The sequence below is a fragment of the Pteropus medius genome, unplaced genomic scaffold (assembly GCF_902729225.1).
Source record: "Pteropus medius unplaced genomic scaffold, Ma_sr-lr_union100, whole genome shotgun sequence".
In the NCBI taxonomy this organism is placed as follows: Eukaryota; Metazoa; Chordata; class Mammalia; order Chiroptera; family Pteropodidae; genus Pteropus; species Pteropus medius.
In genome coordinates this window covers 24,578,582-24,600,440 of record NW_024354875.1, presented here as the reverse complement: position 1 = coordinate 24,600,440, position 21,859 = coordinate 24,578,582, and the positions used below count along the sequence as shown (strand labels likewise).

The 21,859-nt window shown below is 34.1% G+C and overlaps 1 protein-coding gene across 16 annotated transcripts in view; it reads right to left on the bottom strand.

The window, feature by feature from the left end:
* The window catches only part of SLC4A10 (solute carrier family 4 member 10), a 242,430-nt gene that overhangs the window by 65,963 nt on the left and 154,608 nt on the right, over positions 1 to 21,859 (bottom strand). For all 16 annotated transcript variants that reach the window (XM_039855402.1, XM_039855396.1, XM_039855393.1 and 13 more), the window contains 5 exons: positions 19,588 to 19,745; positions 16,481 to 16,568; positions 10,069 to 10,215; positions 3,466 to 3,566; positions 448 to 622 (listed from right to left, as the gene is read on the bottom strand). In XM_039855402.1, the coding sequence (XP_039711336.1) occupies positions 448 to 622; positions 3,466 to 3,566; positions 10,069 to 10,215; positions 16,481 to 16,568; positions 19,588 to 19,745 (669 nt within the window). The remainder of the gene's footprint in view (positions 1 to 447; positions 623 to 3,465; positions 3,567 to 10,068; positions 10,216 to 16,480; positions 16,569 to 19,587; positions 19,746 to 21,859) is intronic.

Genomic DNA, 21,859 nt, shown 5'->3' with positions numbered 1-21,859 from the left:
TAGCAATCTTGGACAAGATGTGGGGAGGATAAAAAAAGAGGGACAGGCTGTCAACAGGAAATAAATAGTAGTGAATGGGGATGCGTCTTCTCCGCCTTCCTTATCTCGCTTTTCTTTTGCTTACTAAAAGTTTACTTATGTTCATGACAAGTTTCTGGACAGAAGCATGGCCTACATATTAGGAAATGGACCTCTTGTGAGGTAAGAACCATAGCTTAGGGTTGGAGGCCAGGGATAAGATTAGAAGCTTTCATAAGACTCAGAATTAATTGTTCTAAGATATTCCACTACCAGATTATCAGTTCCACTAGCCAAACAGGAAATTCATTTGAAGTTACTTGCCAGACCATACATCAAATCTCTCCTCATAAAGGAATCTAAAACTAACTTCTCACTTATCTTAAAAACTGATTAATTTCCAAGTTCAGAGAAAAGCATAATACATACTATACGACCTTCGGTTGCTTCTCCCAGCAGTCCTCCAAACGTGATGACAGGAGACATACACGCGCAGTAGAGAAATAGAAAAGATGCTAAGCACTGCAGGCTGAAAGCATCTCTGAAGTCACTCCAGAAGTATGGAGCTTTTCTTTTGATATCTAAAATAAGTCCCCCAAAAATCCTAAGATAGGGGGAAAACACAATAGTGAAATCCAAATATAAAAACATACAAATCAAAACGCTTATTTGCTTTGTTGCCAGGTCACAGTATATGTTTTCCATCAGCAGAGATGAGACCCAATATTATCATGATCTACATGGATGGCTTTGCACCACTGTGTTTCCTCAGTCCCTAACCAAATATTGTCAACAACCTCGAAATCCCAGGTTCTCTCAAACAAGGTTCAGAGCTGTTCATCAATCAAATTTCAAATAATAAGATTTAGAATTACTCTAATTTCTGTGCCACTTCGATATCTACCTACTCTTAAACTCAAGTCTATCACCCTCAATTGTTGGCAGTATTTTCTAATTGTTTACATTTCATTTAGCGTAGCAGAAAGTGAAGGAGAGAGGGTAAACTGGCTTTTGTGTAATTCAATAGTGAACATCACCCTAGAGAGAAAATAGCGTTTAATCATGGCTTGCTCCTACTCTGCCAAAAAATCCCTCACGAGATATTGTTCCAGGCAGGCACCTAAATGGCCTTGTGAATGAGACAATTTTCAGTTTTAGGCAGCCAGGAGAAGGCCCTTATAACCATCGATTGTGATCCACTATTGCCTAAATATATCTCAATGCCTATCATTCACAAGACAATAATGACCTTACTGGTATAAACTCATTTATGTCAAATATATCCAAAGACTACGCTGAAACACTTGAAAGAGTTTTTAGGGGGTGGGGGAGAGGAACAGTATTAAACTGTGAAATGCTGCCTAAAATTTGAAGACCCCAATTTTTTAAATGTATTAGAAATGAGAGCATTAATGAATAGGTATTTTCATTCCTTAAACATTGAATAATAATATGCAGACTTAACACTTGACTACTAAAAAGCTCTTTGTGCTCCATAGAATAAAGATGTCATATTAAAATGAATAAGACTGTGCTTAAGTTCCTACGCAGAGGTTAAAAAAATGATTATGTTCCAATATACTGCCAGTATGTTAAATATACTTAAATTATGCAAAAATATTAAACTTTTGTTAATTACTTTCTAAACAGAAATATTCATTTGTAATCTAACAATCACCTCAAAAATGATTGTTCTCTTGAAAAACAAATTTGCTTCTCCTTAAAAATGTACATCTTCATGTATAACTAAAAATTTTGACTACTATTTTTAATTTCCCTGATTTGACTGACATACACACAGTAATAACATATTAGTAACTATCTTACTATTACGTGTGATAGACTCAGTCTGTTTTCCTAATGATTGCTTCCATCAGAGGGATATGGAGTAGAAGAGGTTGAGAGGGTAAATTTTCAATTGAAAAAAAGGACATTTAAAACTCAGAGACACTTGCAGAGAACCTGTGAAATTCACACACATACAAAAACATAAATTTTTGAAATTTTGGAGATCATTTCTGAATGATTTGTTAATTTTTCAAAGTCAATACAAAGCAGATTTAATCTACTAGTCTATTCATTCATTTATGATTTATATCCCACCTAATCCTTAAAAGAAGTTGAGGTGGTTATAAATTAATAATTAGTAGTTAATATTTATAGGTTTGATAGCATTTTCTAGTAGACCATTGTTTTCCAACTACTTATTAGAGCATACATTAGCCTAAATAGCTTATATTACTGTGTAATAAATGTGCTTTTAACAGCAAAAATCTAAATCCGGAAGTGGGAGGTCATTACAGAGAACAGTGCAAGAGCAGCCCAGGTGTACACCAGCAACTCCAGGAGAGCAGATGAGTAATGGATACTTCAAGCCATGTCAGCAACAGAATCTGTGGAAGAACTCTGAAGAAGCGAAGATACCGGATATTGGTGACCTGGGAGGATTTAGGAAGCAGTAAGGAAAAGTGAACTTCGAAAAAAATCTAAGCTATGTGGCACGTTACACCTGAGAGAGAGAAAAATATTACCACCAAAAAATAAAAAGACAGCATTTGAAAATATGAAAGCAAACAGAAGTCGTAACAATGCTTCTAATAAAGGGAAGAGGAAAAAATTGTTTGAACCATATCAAATTAGGTATGGAGCCTGAGGAAGATGTTAAATGACATTTCCTCAGAGACAACACATAGATAAAGGGAGAGAACAGAGGAGGATTAAAATGTACACAGTTGTCAGGAACTGGAAAGTCAGTTTAGAGGACACAGAGAAAGCAGTACAGGAAACAGCCTTGAGGGGAGGGGAGCACCAATCCTGCAAAGCCTTTGCAATTGCCTTCAATTATAATGAAGGCTGTGTGCACTTATTCTCTGAAGAGAGACCCACCCAAGGGTTTCTGATTTTCTGCTCACACATTGCTTGGAGAGAGACAAGCTGTCAAAAAACCATAAAGAACCATTTAAGAAATAAATTGAAGCTTTCATCTCGTCAAAGATGTGTGATTAGAAAAATAAATCATATAGCTCTTTCAAATTACAACCATAAAAATAAAAAATACCATTATATACATCTTACTGGCATGTAATGAGAGACTATAAGACTGAGTTCTTGATATTTATTTTTATTTCCATCTTGAACTTGAAGGTTTCAACGGGCTCTTAGGAAGGGGCAACTGACAGTTTTCTTATTTATTCTAAGGATCTGTAAATGCATTTTCTGCACAGCAAAATGAAAGACTGGGTAAGATAAAATGAAATGATATATACGTTGTTCTGGTTGAACAATAATGATAACCAGTAACTACAGAGAAATAAAATTAATTGGCATTTTTACCTCCAAAGAATAGATATTCAAAGTATTAAAAAAATTTTGATCTAAAAACAGCAATTCCTGACACACAAGAACATCATTTGGTTTCGAAGTCTCATAAAAGTGTTGTTTACTAACCTTCCGGTTCGCTGGAGTTCAGGTCCACTATGTCCTCCGTGGGGCTCTGCTTCCCCGTGAGCTGCTGTTCCATTTGGTACAGCAGGTATCTTTCTCTTCTCCTGTGGAAAGTATTTTGTTTTTGTCTTTAATTTCAGGTGTTAGTTGTAAATGACACAAAATTTTTCCCTTGTAGCGATATGCAGAGTGGCTAAGAACCCAGGTTCTATTACTGATTTGCTATATGACCTCTAGCAAGTTATCTAGTCTCCTAAAGCTTTATACCTATCAGTGTGGCTGAGAGAATTAAATGAGGTGATGGACATTTATTAATCCTTTCAGTTAACATTTGTTGAATACCTAGTGTGTGCCATTTATTGTTATGGACACTAGATATGCAAAGATGAGCAAGAAAAAGCATTCTATTAGTGGAGACAAACAACTAAACTATGTCAGGTAGAGAGAGATCTATGAAGAAGAATAAGAGAAAGGGACAAAGAGACCAGGGTTGGGGTAGGTTGGGGTGAGGAGGTGTTAGTTATAGTGGTATTATATGCCTAGCATAGTGCAATTGGTCATTAAACTAATATCATTAGCTATTTTTTAAGTGTATTTTCCTCTTTGATTTTGGCTAATATCTTCCTACCCAAGTAATGATTTATAAGATGGTTCTTTCTGACTTATAGAGATCCAAAAGGCCATTGCAAAAGGAAACTTCTAATTGAGTCAATGACAAATTAACTGAAGTTTATATAATAAGTGCTGTTTACCCATAGGTCTATTCCATATACTTTCATCAGTGACAGAGATTTTTAAAAACCAGAAAACCCTACCTATTTGTGATCCTAGAGCACACTAATGTGTTTAAGAGTGCTTAAAAGAATAAAAAATTTTAAGTGGTATAATTGAAATTTTTACTTGACTGCCATTCCAAAATAGTGTAAACATGTGAGTAAACATGATGAACGAAAGTGAATTATCAAGTGATCTTATGTACAACAGGACATTTAGATAAAATGGTACAGGTTTAAAACATGAGAAACCAGGTTTTGAAGTGCATAAAATATAGGAAAGTTCATTGCTTAATATTTTTATAATTTCCCAGGCATATGAATAGATACAGTGAACAAAAGTTAAAATATAAAAGAAAGGATGTGTGTAAACTAATAAAGGGACTGCCTTTACAGGTAAATAATTAGCACAGATTAGTAAAGGCCTTTAAGAGTGGTCCTCAATACCCTCACTATGCAACAATCACCTAGGGAATCATTTCTTAGCTTTACCTTCCACAAGTCTCAGAAATCAAGTGATATTATTTGGGTCTTCTGGGGAATTATTCTTTACTGGATAAGTTAACTCATTGTTGTATAATGGAAAAGGCTATACACTGATAAGGCAAATGATAAACCATAAAAGATATTAGCCATTCTAAAGAATAAGGGAAAAGGGTTTTGAAAGACAAGTGTGTATGAAAAGTACTGATGAACATGCTGAGAAAAAATACAGAAAAATTTTTTGTTCAGAAACACATATATTTTGATATTTTAAAACAAATCAATTGGTGAGTAGATATTTGACTACCTAAATTATATAATTTATTAGTTCAATCAAGAATTTATTAGCAAATACAATCAGCAAATACTTATTTGTGTCAAGTATTAGGCCCCACCAATATACACCAGTGGACAGTTCAGGCCTGTGGGCTTATATTCTAAACAATAAACAAATACGTAAATTATTTCTATAGTGTGCTAAAAAGATTAAAAGCATGGAAAAATAAAAATTTAAAGCAGAGTAAGGGAGGGCTTTGAGGTGTGGAGTGGGTGATTGGAAGGAGGGTGTGGCTATTATAAATAGAGTGGATCGGCAGGCTCAATGAGAAAGTGTCATTTGGGAAAAATTGAGGGAGTCAAGGGAATTAGCCATGAAGATGACCAGGGGATATTCAGGCAGAAAGAACAGCCAGTGGAACAGTCTTAAGGCAGGAGCAGGGCTGCAGGGTTTAAAGAAGAAGGAGGCCAACATGGTTGGAGAGGAGTAAGCATGAAAGTGGTAGGAGATGACTTCTGACAGGTAAAGGGAGGCCAAATTGTGTAGGTTTAGGAGACCATTGTATATATTTGGCTTTTATTCTCAGTAAAATGAGGAATCGTGTAGGGTTTTAAGGAAAGGAGTAGCATGATTTAACTCGGAATCATTCTGGCTGCTGTGTTGAGAACAGATTCTAGGGGCTAAGGGTAGAAACAAGGAGACCAGTTAGGAAGCTATTTCAGGAATCCGGGAGAAAGTTGATGGTAGCTTGAAATAGGGTATTGGCAGTAGTAATAACGAAAAATGGTTATTAATGGTTATTGGAGGCAACGCCAAGAGTATTTCCTGGAAGAATGGAAGTGAAGTATAAGAGAAAACAATAAATGTTTTTGACTTGATCAACTGTAACTAAGTGTAGATAGAGTTAGCTCCTACCAAGATGAAAATGTACAGATGGAATAGAATTTGAGAAAATATCAGTTTCTTATACACTTCAGGAATCATTATAGTGCATTTTCTAATGTAAATGCAAAGAAGTACACAGGTACAGAAATAAGACAATCTACAATTCAGTTCAAACTTTGGACATGTTAAGTTTTAGATAACTATAAGACTTCCAAGTGAAGATACAGGATAGGCATTTGAATAAATAACTCACAAGTTCGAGCTAAAAAATCAATCTGGAAGAGGATTTAAAGCTATAAAATTACAAAATAATACCAAGAAGGTAAGTATAGATAGAGGAGAGAGGAGAACTAAGGACTAAGTCCTGCATTACTTCAACATAAAGAAATCAGAGACAAGAGGAGAAACCAGAAAAGAAGACTGGGAAGGGGTTACCGGTAAGGTTTGAGGAAAGCCAAAAGTGTGGTGTTTTAGAGCCAAGCAAAAAAAGTATATCAAGGAAAAGGGAGTTAGTTATGAATTCTGTCAAATGCTGCTGACTGACAGGCTAAATAAAATGCAGACTGAGAACTGACCATGGAATTTTAGTATTGTAGAACTCTTTGGTGTCTTTCATGTAAGATGGAGGCAAAAGTCTTACTGGAGTAGGTTTAGAGAGAATTGGAGGAGAGAAATTGGAGGCAGGTAGTACGGAGAACTTTTCTGTGGCATTTGGTTGTAGAGGGAACAAAGAAATGGTTGAGTAGCTGGCAGTGGTAGCGGTATTGAGAGTTCTTTTTTTAAGATTTACAAATTAATGTATGCTAATAAAATGATATAATACAGAACAAAAGAACAGATGACAGAAAGCAAAAGAAAGAGGAGAATAGGTGGAGTAATGCCTCAAGTAAATGTGAAGAGATGAGATCTAGCATGCAGGTAGAAGGCTGACTGGATAATTCATCAACAGTATTACATGGGCAGGAGAAGTATGTGGGTGCAGATGCTGGCAGGTAGATAGGTTTGGTGGGGCGAGTCTGTGGAATTTCTCTTTTGATCATTTCATAGTGCTCTCAGGGAAGTAGAAAGCAAGCCAACATCTGAGAGTGAAGGTCAGAAAGGATCGCTGAAGGTTTGAGGAGAGAAAACAAGTGTGAAATGGCATCGAGAGAGAATAATTGGACTGAGGTAGTATGATGAACTTACAACATTAAGGGCCCACTTGAGGTATGTGGTCAAGAATTATGTGAGATTAGTCAGTGTAATTATATGTTTCCTTCAGCCACACTCAGGTGTATTAATGCAGGTAAAGACTAACAAGTTGAATTCGCATAGAGTTGTGGTTTTGACAAGCAAGTAAATGGCATGAGAGAAAAGCAAAGAAGTTGAGGGTATACACAAGGGAGTGATTATAATAACTGACAAAGTTCTAACGGTATATTATCACTTGAGGTGAATTGTTATTCTTCTCTTAATTGAAAGGAAAAAGTATTTAAAATTCTGTTATTTACACATTTCAAAAGAATAAAAACCATGGAAATTATCTCATAGGGGAAAGTATTATCTGAATTAGTATGTCTGAAGTCAGAGCGCTTAATACGTTTGAGTGAGTTATGCTCCCTTTAATAAAAGAAAACATAGTCATAGTTTGTTATTCAATTACAAAACACATTTTAAAAATACTAATGTTGTAAAGAAGCATAAAACATATCTCTAATTCAAACTCATTATGTAAAACTGCTGCCTAACATGATAGCCACTAACTATATGTGATTATTTAAATTTAAGTTAATTAAAATTTAAAATTCAGTTCCTCGGTTGCAGTAGGCACATTTCTAGTGCTCAATAGTGGCTTCATTTATTAGATAGCATAAATACAGAACACTTCTATTATTGAAGAAAGTTCTATTGGACATGCTCATATAGAACGTTAGGGCAAGGTCATATAAATATGTAACAGCAGAACCCAGGTGTCTTGATTCTTAATTCAATGTTTTTCTACTACCGCCTCTCAATCCCAAGAATCCAATAAATTCTGCTGGTGTCTCATAAAAATAATTTTAAAAACACAGAAATCCCATGCATGTATACAAATACTAAAATATAACCCTTAAAATTACTCTTTAAGCAAATTCTTTCCTTTTAGTAGTAGATCAACTGAAACTATGCGGTTGCAATGATAGAATCACGAAATTGTAATTGCTGAGAAAAAGAAAGCAAATTATCTTTAATAGTTATGAAATGACTTCAGAATGAAAATATAGAAATGAGATGGCAGTTTATTGTCCTTAAATTTATAGTTGGATTAAGATAACCTTTTTAAACACTCATATTTAAGTGGTATACCTGCTCATTCGCCCACCTCCAGCTAACCAGAAAAATTTCTATGTCTGGGTGGGTTGATTAGGCCATCTGCTACTTCAATTAGTGCAGGAAAGTCAGACCAGGCTAGACTCCACAGGGACAAGAGCCAAAGGCAAGGCGGAGTAGATGAAAACTGGGAGGGTTATAGGAGGCAGATTCCATAGAGATAGAGGTTAGCACTAGAAGGAGTGGGCTTAACAAATATTTGACCACTAATCTTAACAAAGTCACATCTGTAATAAGAAAATGACCCCAAACAATATCAACAGTCTTTATTTCTCTCTTTCTGGATTATATAAGGAGTAAAATGCACATTTGATTTTTAAAAGCAGAATTTTTACAATTTTAATACCATATGCCCACACAAAGGTAATACAAAGATAAGAATTATAATAAAAAATTCTTTCTAGTCATAAATATGATTAGCAGTAATAGGGAGTTTTCTATATAATGACTAAGCTGTACTTTTGAATTCTCCTAATATTTGTTAATTTCAAAGTGATGTATCAGACTGTAGATAGTAATGGGCTTTTTCTCAAGCCATATTTTACACCTTTATTAAAAATTTAATTTTCTTTGATTATAATATGTTTTAAGGTGGGTCTAAAGTCTTTCCAAGCATATGGAACTGTTCGATTTAGTAGCACATTATTAATATACCAGATTTCTCAGTGAGGTATGAGGGAAAGGATCAAGGAAGATTTTCTAACTTCATGCCCCTGTCTTCTTATAGGTTAAATAGGTTCTGGTACCAATTCTAGTGTGTGGGGAAAGACGGGCTCCCCACACCAACAGGCAGTGCTCCAGACATCAGCTGAGTGTCCTACAATTCAACTCAATTCTGATACTATCTACCTGGTAATAGCATCAGATGAGACTGGCCAAGGCCTCAGTCGTGTGCAAGATTGCCCCACCCCACCCCTACTTCAGACACCAGTTGCAATTTCAGGTTGTCACCTAAGCTTCTGACTGATGGGATTCAGAGATTCTCAAGACCTTTTCCTTGGGTTTCAACTAATTTGCAAGAGCAGTTTACAGAACTCAGAGAAACATTTTACTTAGTGGATCACCAGTTAATTATAAAAGGATATAACTTAGGAACAGCCAGATGGAAGAGATGTGTAGGGCAAGGTATGAAAAAAGAGCAAGGAGCTTCCATGTCCTCTCCAGTGCATATCCCTCCCCAATCTCCATGTGTTTACAAACCTGAAAGCTCTCCGAACCCTGTACTTTGGGGGTTTTATGGAGGCTTTATTACATAGGTATGACTGATTAAACCAGTGGTCCCCAAACTTTTTGGCACCAGGGGCCGGTGTTCCTAGGAGAACCTAATGCCTGATGATCTGAGGTGAAGCTGAGGCGGTGACTCTAGCATGAGGGAGCAGCTGCAAATACAGATGACACTTGGCTCACTCACTTGCCCACTACTAGTCCGTGGCCTGGGGGTTGGGGACCTCTGGATTAAACCGTTGGCCATTGGCGATTGAACTCAATTTCCAGGCCCTCTCCCAGTCCCCAGAGTTGAGAGGATGGGACTAATCACAGGTTTGCCCTCATTGGCAATCAGCCCCTGTCTTTAGGAGAGCTCCAAAAGCTGCCTCATTAACATAACAAAAGGTATCTTTGTTGCTATCATCACAGGAAATTTCAAAAGTTTTAGGAGCTGTGTGCCAGATACAGGGTGAAGACCAAATATATATTTCTTATTATAAATCACAATATCACAGAGGTTATAATTTATATCATTTGAATCTTTTTGATTGGTTTTAGTATTTTAGTACATGTATTTAAAAGAAAAGACAACAAAATGATGGGATTTATAAGAGTATTTTCAACTATACATACCTGGGAAGGAACATTTTTTGGAGGCTCTATTCGAATGCTTGGATCCCATTCTCCAGGAGGGAGAACAGTAACCTGATCCAGAAATTCATCAATTCCTGATACCAAGTCATTACGATCTTTAGCTTTGTAAGCGACGTCATGAAATACCTATGGAAGGAAAACAAATGCCATTTACAGATTTTAAAAAATTATAAACACTTAATGTGCTCAATGTTTTCATCTCCCGGTTATCTCGCATGTGATTCTAACAATTTCAATAGGCAGCTCTAAAGATGTTTTTAATGTAAAATGTTATAATTTAGTTTGCTCTGAATGCACACAGATATCTATTTTTCTTAGAATGCTACAATGAATGTTGAAAGTTCTGGAAGCAAGAGTAAGAGAAAGGGAAAGGGTGAAAGGAAGCTCATTAAACTAGAATTAATGATTCAAGCTTGGCAAAAGTTATACATGTGTAGATTAAGCAAACTTTCTGAAAGCAGCTCTTTTTTAAAATAAAGATGAAATTTATAGAATAAATTAGATGCGTTAGCAATATTTATACCCTGGCATATATAAACTAATTTTAAAGATTATTTTTGTTTCAATTTTTTAAATAATAATGTTATAAATTAGCATTTTCTGGATATAAATCATATCGATACAGTGGAGAAAGTATGTTTCCATTCAAAGTGGCAGTTTTTTTAGGCTATTGATAGACACCATAGGTTTTCTTCTAGACACAGGGTAAGATTGCATTCCTCCCCATAGGGATTATGTATGTTCTGTTTGTAATAGAGTGAAATGCTCCATCTCTCTGACACATTGTTATTCAAGCCTATGTTGTTCCCATGGCCTTCAGGCCAAGAGTTCCTGCTTTGGACTTGCTAATCACTAGAGGAATTTTGCTTGAGACCAGTTTCTACAAAAACAGCCCCTCCCATTTTCCTTTCCCTTGACTTAAAAGAAGCCTGAACGCTGCACTTTCTTAAAATGGATTTGAGGATTAGGTCTCCCATCATCTCTGCTGGTGACTTCTTGTTCAATAAACCTTTCCTTATTCCAAACTCTGATGTTTTGAGTTTTGGCCTTTTGAACCATCTGGCACACAGACTTTGGACTGGTAACATATTTAGGTGTATATATGTCACTTTCAAATGGAAGTTATGAGTACCAGTGTGTGACTTATCACAAAGCTTATTTGTCTGCTACTGGCTAGGAACACAGGTGGAGATCGAGCTTCTATGGACCTGAGTCCCTAAGTGACTACTTATCAGAGCCTCTCTGTCAGCTTGTAATGGACACACAGCATAATAAAAATAAACCCTTGTTGTTATAAACCACTAAGATTTTAGTTGGTTATTCCTGCAGCATACCTCATTTCTCCTAACATACACAGGAATGGTAAACTTAATATAGTAAGTGGGCAAAGTAAAAATAAAAATAAGTATGAAAAATTAATTTACACTAAATATGATAATATACTTTTGATTTTTAAAATATTTCATATAATATGAAATGGAACAAACAAATACTTGAGGTTTGGGAGTATTGCATTATTCTTTATGCTAATCTATATTACAGTAATAAAATATCCCAAAATTTAGAAAAAATTTGTTCTTTCAAATATTCTATTTGTTTTAGTTTCTGGTTTGATACTCAATCTAAACTGCTGAAGAAGTTATAATGATTATTTTCAAAGGCTTTTTCTTTACCTTCCAATGAAGAACATTTCACAAATAATCATTGGTGTGATAAATAACAGTCTTTGCTTAAGATAATATGAAGATATCAAAGATAAATTAATGGTTTAGTTGTATTTTGAGAAAGAATTTTTAAATATTGAAAAACATAGATTTTCCTGCCATAAACCACTGAGTTCATGGCTCAGAATATCTATCCTATTCTAAAGATCTCTTACAAGGCCATGAGACCTAATCTAGACATTTAAGAACTACAAATGTTCTTAATCACAATGAGAGTTTATCCACTCTATTCTTTCTCTGCCAACAGCAACTCTCTTGAAATCTTTCCTGATTTGATCTCATTTAATTAAAAAATTGCTCCTAGAGATTACAGATCTATACCTGCTTTAGAAAGATGAATGTATGTATTCATCCAAAATAGTGGATTCCCTATTATTTTAGAGCTCCTCAAAGATATAGATACCACAATTGTTTTATTTTACAATAAAAATTTTATTTACTATTTGCTTCCTATCACCAATTTCCCCAATAACTTAATTAAATTGTTCTCCCTTTCTTTGTCTAGCTAAGCATTCTGATTTCAACCTGATTTCTATAGGTTTCCCTGATCCCCTCTCAAATAAAATTAGACATCTTGTTAATAGCCCCCTAACACTTTGTCCTTTTTTTATAGCATTCTCTGCCATTGTATTTATTGATTACAATTAACAATTGTGTATGAGTTTAATGTCTTTTTCCTGCTAAAACATGAGTCCCGAACATTCATTCAATAAATATTTATCAAGCTATTTATGTACGAGGGATAGAGCACTGAATAAAATCAACAAAAATCCATTTCTTCATGGAGTTTCCATTTTAGTGGGAGGAGAGAAATAGAAAATAAGCAATACAAATGAGTATTTTGTTAAATGGTGGAAAGTGTATGGAGAAAAATGAAGCAGGAAAGAGGAATTAGGGTATGAATGAGGGATGCTGCAATTTTAAATGGGGTGATTAAGGAAGCCCTCAATAGGTAGACATTTCAGCAAAAATCTAAAGGATTTAAGGATGCAAGCCACGCAACTATCAGAAGCAAGAGCTTTCTGGCAGAGGGAATAGCTGGCGCAAAGATTCTCAGGTGAGAGAATGAATGCCATATTTGAGAAGAAGCAAGGAGGCCAATTCCTTAGGGAGGAATAAGCTAGAAGGAGAGGAACAGAGATAAGGTGTGAGAGGCAAGGTAGAAGAGATAGAAAGGCACCCTGTAGGACTTTGTAGATCATCGTAAGAACTCTTGACTTTTATCCTGAATAAGATGGGAAGCCATTAGAGCGTCTTGAGCAGAAGAGTGATTGCTCTAGCTGTAATGTTGAGAACAGAATGAACAGTGCAAGGGCAGAGAGAACAACTAGGAGTCTATTACAATAATGGATAATAATGGTGGCATGGACCAAGTGATGAGTGAAAGCCAGGTAATAACAGTTCAGAAAATGAGATGTAGTAGGATTCTGGAATTATTGTGAAAGAAGATAGGAAGATTTACTGATAGATTGGATTGGGGTATGAAAGAAATAGAGGAGTCAAGGATGACTTCAAGATTGTTCCACAAGGCCAGTGACATGTCTTTAATTTCTACCACTTTATCTTCAATATATAGTAGTCAATAAATATACGTTTATCACAAAAACAACATGAAATATGTAGTATTACCATTCTTGGTTTGAAGATGAGGAAACTGAGGCAAAGGGAGTTGAGGTGAACTTGCCCAAGATCACACAACTAGGAATTGCCTTTCCTTCCTTCCTCCCTCCCTCCCTTTCTCTTCTTTTTAAAAGATAGGAGATTTAGGTCATCTTTGTAAGGAGAGAAGAATGATATAGTAAGGAGAAGTAACTGATAATGTAGGGGCCTGAGTGGATAACTAAGTAGCAAAGTTCTCATCATTGCAGTGGGTGGGAAGAAGGAAGGATCCAGAAACGGAGACTGAGAAAAAGCATCAGTGACTTAGGAAAAAAAAAAAAAAAAAATGCAAAAATGTTTTTATTTTTTTATCCTATTTCCTTTTAGTATTTTGGACCTTTGTTCTTCCACATATTTTTTAGAATAAGTTTATCAAGTTCCTTGATAAATCCTGTTGGGATTTTGAATGGAATTGCATTGATTTCTCTCACCACCATTGCTTACCTTGATTGTTGCAATGGCAACTTAAGTGGTCTCCTTGCTTTTGCTCTTGTTCCTCTACAAGTGCTGAACCCAGCATTTCTGTGATCTTTTTAAAATGTAGGATAAATCATGTCATTTCTCTGGCCTCATTGCCTATCACTCTCTCCCTTTCTCCCTTCTGCCTAGCCATGTTATCCGACTTACTATGTCCAAGATATTCCTGGCATTTGGATATTCCTCAAAGCATTTGCCCTTATCTTTTTCTTTGAAATGCTCTTTCCTCAGATATCTGAATATCCTGTTCCTAAAGCTAGGCTCTAAAATTTCAAGTCTAAATGATTCAAGTTAAAGCCTTCATTAGGCGACTCAAGGAAATATACAGAAGTCCCTTCTCTGCTCTCATTCTAAAGCTAAAATAAAAAAATAAAAATAATTTTTTTAAAAAAAGGATGTTTCTCTGTTGCTCTATGTGTACTTGATTGGTTAAAACTTTGGAATTGACATCTTTCTGTTGAGAAAATTCTTGACTCCTAATTGGGGAAGGGAAGGTTTAGGAAGAGAGATACCTTGAATATGTACGTATGTACCTCCCAGGACACAACATGTTCCTCCCACCATAGAACATGTTCCATGCCCAAAGATATCTTAATGTAATGTCTTGATGTCTTAAATGTGGAAACACAATATAATATGAAACATATGTGCACATGAAAGTGACAATACTTAAACTGTGAAATAGAAATCAGTGTAATTTATTTTGCAATACTGTAAAAATTACAAAATATTAACCAATATAAAAACACTAAAAGCAAATATACTGTGAGTGTCATTTCATAAAGAGTTAGGTTTGTAGGCCTCATGAAGCTCTTTTTTTCCCTCTCCTGTCTTCTCCCAAATTTCTTCAATAACATGTTACTCACTGCAGGGGATGGAATAGTGTCCTATCAAAATATATGTCCATCTAAACCTCACAATGTGACCTTATTTGAAATAAGGATCTTTACAGATATAATTAAGGTAAGAATCTCAAGATGAGGTCATCTTGGATTAAGGAGGGCCTTAAATTCAATATTGGGTATCTTTATAAGACACACAAAAGTAGACGATACGCAGAGACACAAGGGAGAAGGCAATGTGAAGATGGAGACAAAGATTAGAATTTTGTTGCCACAAGCCAAGGAACGCCATGAGCTACCAGAAGCTAGAGAAACAAGGAAAGGCTCTCCCTAGGGCCTTCAGAGAGAATGTGCCATGCTCACACCTTGACTTTAGACTCCTAGCTCCATAAAATGTGAGAAAATACATTACTCTTGTTTTAATCACCCAGTTTGTGTAATTTTTTATGGCAGCTGTAGGAAACTAATACACTACACACATTAAGTTGGTATTTTCTGAAACTGCTGAAAAAAATTTTTTCTCTAGCTTTTAGTTTCCTATGTATAAATATCAATAACTAGTTAATATAAAACCATAAAACAGATATAATAATTTCTATCAAATGCTAAACACAAGTTCAAATTTTCAGATTTCATAAGCCTAGGAAAAGTTATATACAATATTAATTCATTCTTTTTATAGACTTTAAAGTATCTGAAGCCATGTATTTTAGCAAATATATCTAATTATTCAGATGAGAGTCTAAAAATGTATAAACCCATTTGTTATTTACTACTGAGATTTTCATTTATGCCATTTCTGTGATATTTTGCATCTGCTCTTCTTTAATAATAAAGTAAAATAATAAAGTAAAATAAAAATAGATTTCTATAAGGTGTTGGGGAATACAAGAAAATTATTATAGTTATATATATAATACTACTTTTTATGTTCTTATTTTTATGATCTTACATTTTTTGAAAGATACGCACCTCTTTGAGAAACTGATGAAAGCTTTTAATCAATCCAAAAAAATCTACATACAAATTTTTTACACGGAAAAATTTCTGTGCTATATCAAAGAGATCACGGGCCCTTGAAATCTATGTACAGTTCCTCTAATGGTTCAAAGACTCCCAGATTAAGAATTACATACAGGTCATTATAAAGACAGTTGATAGATGTTGCATGGCTTTTAGTATCATGTCTACTATTCGGATAAGCTGCCACTGTTTTACCTTGATACTTTAAAATTATTTTGCCCACTTTCTGTGGTTGCATGCAACTCTGAACATACTAAAAGCCAATGAACTGTACTCTTCAAATGGGTGAATTGTGTGACTTATATCTCAATAAAGTTGTTTAAAAAATATTTTTTAATTATTTTTGCCCTAAATGAGATTTGCAATAGTATTAATAATGGTGCTCACTTTGGCAGTATATACAAGAGGAATATTAATAAATATAAATGTCACTAAATAAAAATTTTTTTTTAGAATATGAAGTTTTAAAGCATTATATTCATGCATGTGAATTTATTACCCCTTTCGAACAAACTTTTCCAAAGGAAATTTTCTAGTGGAAACATAGAAGAAGGGAGATTCGGTACAAAGACATCTGATTCACAGTTAATTGTCATGAATACAGAAACCCCAAAAGTTAGGTGTACCTAGTGGGGAAAAATGTTCCCAATGAACTTGAATAAATACCTCATCTGTCATTAGAGTTGCAATTGATCTGCCAATCTCATGGTACTGTTGACCCTTTCCCAGGGGTCCCAGAAGAATGAACAAAAATCTGTAATTAAGAAAATAAAACACGAATGTTTCATGGTAGATATATAAAAGTAATTTTAGTAGTACAGAATCACTCATCTCAAAGGAATTACTCAAGATGGAGATTTTGTTGTAAAATATGTCCATATTTTTTCATAGTTTATTATTATTTTGAAACATTTCATAATGATCGACTCTTATGCTTAAGATTCTTAAGCAATAGGAATCTGTGGCTATTTTGACCTCAGTGTCTCCCTCATTTTGTTACCTGTAGAGGCTATACAGTTGTTAGTGAGAATTTTAAGGATTCTATCATTCTTAGAGGAGTAAGATGAGAAAATTAAAATTTGATTAAACCAGTTTGAATTGTAAGGAATAAAACTCACTAATGTGCAGATTGTAGAACTATGTAGAAGCAGGGAAAGGTAATACAGTTGTATAAACAAAGAAAATATATGGTCAAAAAACAATAAGTGTATGTAAAATTTACATTAAATAGAAAAAAAGATATCAGAAATCAAAGACCAGTTAGGCAGAAAAAAATGGAGAGTTAATGATCTATTAATTCCAATATTGGAGGAATAAAAATACCAGCTGCACTGTGATATTCCATCTAAATTAGGATGAAAGTCTGGCAAACTCATCATCACAACTGGAGGTTTTGAAGAAATCAATATGTCTCTAACTTTGCAGGACCAGTAATTGTCCTATCTCTTTAAAAGGTCAATGATGCAGGGAAATAGTGAAAATTTGAAAATGCCCTACATTCTGCAATACAATTCTACCGTATTAATTTGTTAAATGGTTTATACTCTTAAGTATGAAGACTAGTAGTTTTGTAAGACATACCAAAAAAGGTACTATAATTTTACCCTTCGTTTAGTTATATACTTTAGAGATTGTACATGTTTTTACATGAAGCATATATTACGCAGTCTTAAAGGGTCTGATATTAAGTTTTTGTGTCAGTTGTAACTGAATCCAAGTCAATTTCTACTACATAGAAATGTCCACTATGATTTAGAACAGGAGTAATTTAATAAGGTGGCAGATGCTTTATCAACTATAATACTTTTAGGAAATTTCCTAACCTATGTATATCTTGTTATTTTTCAGGTTTCCATTCCATGAACTATTTACAAAGTCTTAAAAGATTATTTTTTGACATTTATATTATGTGTTGTTATATTCATGGTGTGCCTTTTTGTCCTCCTAAGAAAGTATAATTAGGAACCTTGAATGGCTTCCTTTATTCTATTTGTCTAACTAATCTTCCATTTTTTGGCTTTCCTAACTAGTCAAGTCTTTTTAATCTCTCTCAATACTGTGGCTCAACCATGCCCCTAATTTTTCCTCCATTGTTCTTTACACATATTCTGCTATGTCAGTATGAAATGAGGTCACCTAAACCTTGACAGTTTTCAAAGTGAGGGTGTATAACCCCATTATAGCTTTACTCCTGAGAATTTTTCTTTTCTTTCTTTTGAAATACAGGAACTATCGTGGTCATAAATAGCCATCATTTACTCAGAATTCATCAGAAACCTTCTTAAATGGTGGAACAAGAATACACTGCTTGAAAGACTGAAAGGGAATTTTAATCTACTTCCACAATTAGTAAGTTTGACATCTTAAATCTGAATCCCAAATTTTTAGAACCTCTGTATAGGTTACAGGTTGTGTATAGAAAAACACAGCCTTAATCATACAGTCAGATGCCACTTTAATGTGCTCAGTTCTTCTTTCTCTTTTTAAAATGAAAGTTGGTATATAACAGAAGTCTCATTAGCACTCCAAAAGGATGAACTTCTTTCTGTCAGCTGAAAGGTAATCAAGTTCCTGCCTCAAACCAGATTCAGGCATAGGTACTGCAACACTGAATCCCATTCCAGTTAGCTGAGTTCTTACAAAATTGAGGCCTCTCTTGACTAAACTATTCCATATTTGGGATATATCTTATGCATAATCAAAGCATAGAGTGATGTAACCCACTGTTTTGAGTTAAGGCTCATGGAGGAAACATATTCTACAAACCCAGATGCCACAGCACCTGAACTTTACATCATTTCAGCTTGGCTGAGGCATTTAGTGTGTACAAGAGGAATCATACTATCAGCATCTGAAAAAGAGCATCAAACAAAGGGCACCAATCATGTGGAAGATGGGATCTCAGAGAGATGTGTTTTGCTATGGGAACAGGATCACAGTAAAAGGCTATCTTTATACAGAAATCACACTTGATGAGAGGGAGAAGGGACAAAAACAAGGTCCCCTGGATGAATTACTAGGGACCGTGTGTGCTGAAGTCAATTTTTTTTTCTTTACATTTTTGCTCATGGACAGTCTTACATCTGTAAAATAGAAATAAATTCTAAACAACATAATTCGGTTTGCATCATGCCTTAGTTGTTAGTCTTTATTCATAGTTAAATGAGAAACAAGTTCAGGTAATCAAATTAAGTTTGTACTTTTGATTCGGATTCAACCACAGTACCATGATGCTTCTACCAATGATTCTTCAGACTCTATGTATGGGAGACACACTGTGCCTGAGATTCAAACATAGTGTACACTAGGTACGAGGGGCTATCCTAATGATGGCACTTACATGAACTTTGAAGGCCTTCTGATTCAAGAGTAAGCCAAGCCTTGAAAATTCTGATCTTTTTGAGTTTGATCACATTCATATACAGGATTCTCTCTTTAGCTCACAATTTAATATAATCTTTGAGGAAAGCCTAAAACTATCACTTTTTACCAAAATTATAAGAAAGTGTTTAAATGATGATATAGACCAGGGTATTCAGAGATGAAGAGGATGCCTAAAAGAAAATATAAAGTTTGAGTGGAAGGAGGAAAGAACAGAATAATTTTTAAAGTACTTCTCCCTTCTTCCACAAATAAGAAGAAACAACAGTTTTGTGGATTAAACATTAGCTTCTAGAAAAAACTCTCGGAGGAAATTATATTTACTCTTTTTTTTTCCCACACAAAAAAAGAATGTTTAAGAAAAACACAAAAGATTCTTTTAGACTTTTTACCTGGTTGGGATTGGGACTTCAGCCAGTCCTTGAAGCAATACAGCTGGAGACAACCTGACAAATGCAACTACAGTTCGATCCAAGAACTCTAATTCCCCGACTAAGATGTTTGAAGCTTCAGCACCTGGAGGGATTTTTTTCATAAAATGTAGATCAACCTGCGAGCGTCACAAAGTAAAATAAGGTAAATCACAATTGGAAAATTTTGCTAAATTGTATGCTAGCACAATATTTCACATACAGGAATCCATCAATAAATACAGGTTAAATAAACTTTAAAATAATTAAACATGTCATTTGCCCTTTAGAAATAACTTTTTTTCTTGTGTATTCTTCTAATTTGTCATAAATAAGCAGAATACTCTAGTTTCTCTATTCAATATCTTTAAAAGAAGCTTCTTCAGTATCAGCAATCTTGAAATCTTCAGGGAGAATAAAGCATGTGCTCAAATGAATATACTTTAATCATAATTTAATTAACATTTGCAAATAGATTTAAATATTTTATGCTAAATTATCTTAATTTTGTGCACAAATAAGTAATACTAAAATATGCTAATTTCAAAAGAAACATAATCATGTTTCTCCTTACAATATAATGACCTTAGTCTTCATCTTTATTCTAGTTGTTCTGTACCTTTCACATTCTGTACTTGGCCTGATAATCCTTCGTTTTAATTTCCCATCAAAGAATTTAGATTTGGCAGAGTAAAGAAAACAAGAATAAAGGTACTAAAATTTGGGATCGCTGAAGAGCCATAGGTGAATTTCTGATGTGAGATGTCTGTGATTGAAATGAATGCACGCAAAACAAAAGTGATCATTAACAAAAAGAAATGCTTAGAGTAAAAGGTGAAGTCTGAAAACCAAATGTAAACTAAGAGTAAATATCAATTTTTATGACAGGGCATCAGTGAACACCAAGCAGTGACTTTAAAGTAAATTTTACAAAGCTTTCTTCTTGTTTCTAATTTATTTGAGTTGCTTTTTATGGAAATCTGTTTATAGGTAGAATACAATTTTTATCTGCTCTAGTAAGTTGTTTTATGTTCCTGCATTTATGAAATGGGGGCCAAAGATCAAAGTGACAATAGCCAAGAGAAACAAAAGAGCTTTAGCAAATATAGGTGAGGCTAAGATTTTTTTCAGGCCAAATAGTACTTTTGCAAGTTTAATGTTTGAGAATATTTTTCCAAGAAGTTCAAAATGAAAAAAATTAAAACTTTTAGGAGTACCTTAGAAAGTCCATAGCCAGACTTTAGTGACTACATTAAATATGTTGTTTTCTGAAATTAAGACCTCAGCACAGCTATTTAGAAGGTTTATAAGTACTTAATTTTTCTGTAAGACAAGGGTGCCACAAAACACAAAACTCATTATATGCAGTATACATTTAATCATAAAAATTAAATATTAAAATAATCTGCAGTACTCTACTAAAAATATCAAATAGAACGAATGTTCTATAATAAGAACAAATATGATTTAACAATTCAAAACTGCCTATAAAATGACTATAAATTCCAAAGTTTTTAATCTATAAATACACTTTCAAATATAAATTTGTAAACTCAAAAGCATATGCAGTGGGATATTATATGATAAATATTTTCCTTTTATAGAATCTAACCTTTTAATTTATAGATACGAAGTATTTATTTACCTTGTTAGTAGGTTAAATTTCATGAGTATTACCATTTTGCATTTATTTTTCAAGCTAGGAGCTTTGCACACATAGAAAATGTTTTTAATTACTAATGCTTTACAATTTCACTATAATGCATAAATTCTCAAGAAGGGAATAAAAGAATACCCATACACTATTAGCCCAGTGAGAAAAATATAATAAATCTTCCTAAGTCTTTCAGAGCCTAAAAGAGTAAACAAGTCATGCCCTCCCCGCCACCAATGGAAATAAAAATTATAGATTATTAACACACTGGAACAAAATTTAAAATAAGAAAATACCTTTTAAATAAAATCTATAATTAATAAACAATATGAGTTATATTGATAATACCTATCATAACTTGAATGAGAAGTTTCAATTCCACCTGAAAAACTGTCTATTAAATCATTTATTGCTTGACAAATGCCATCCATAGTCTTAACTATTGAAGTCTGTGCCCAAGACAGGTGGCAATTACACAAATAACTTCTTTAAGATGCAATTTAATTAAATCGAGGAATATATAGCACGCTAAATTGTTTAATTTTATAAAAGGAAATACATGGTCCTTACACATGATTTTATTTGTGCATTACATAATAC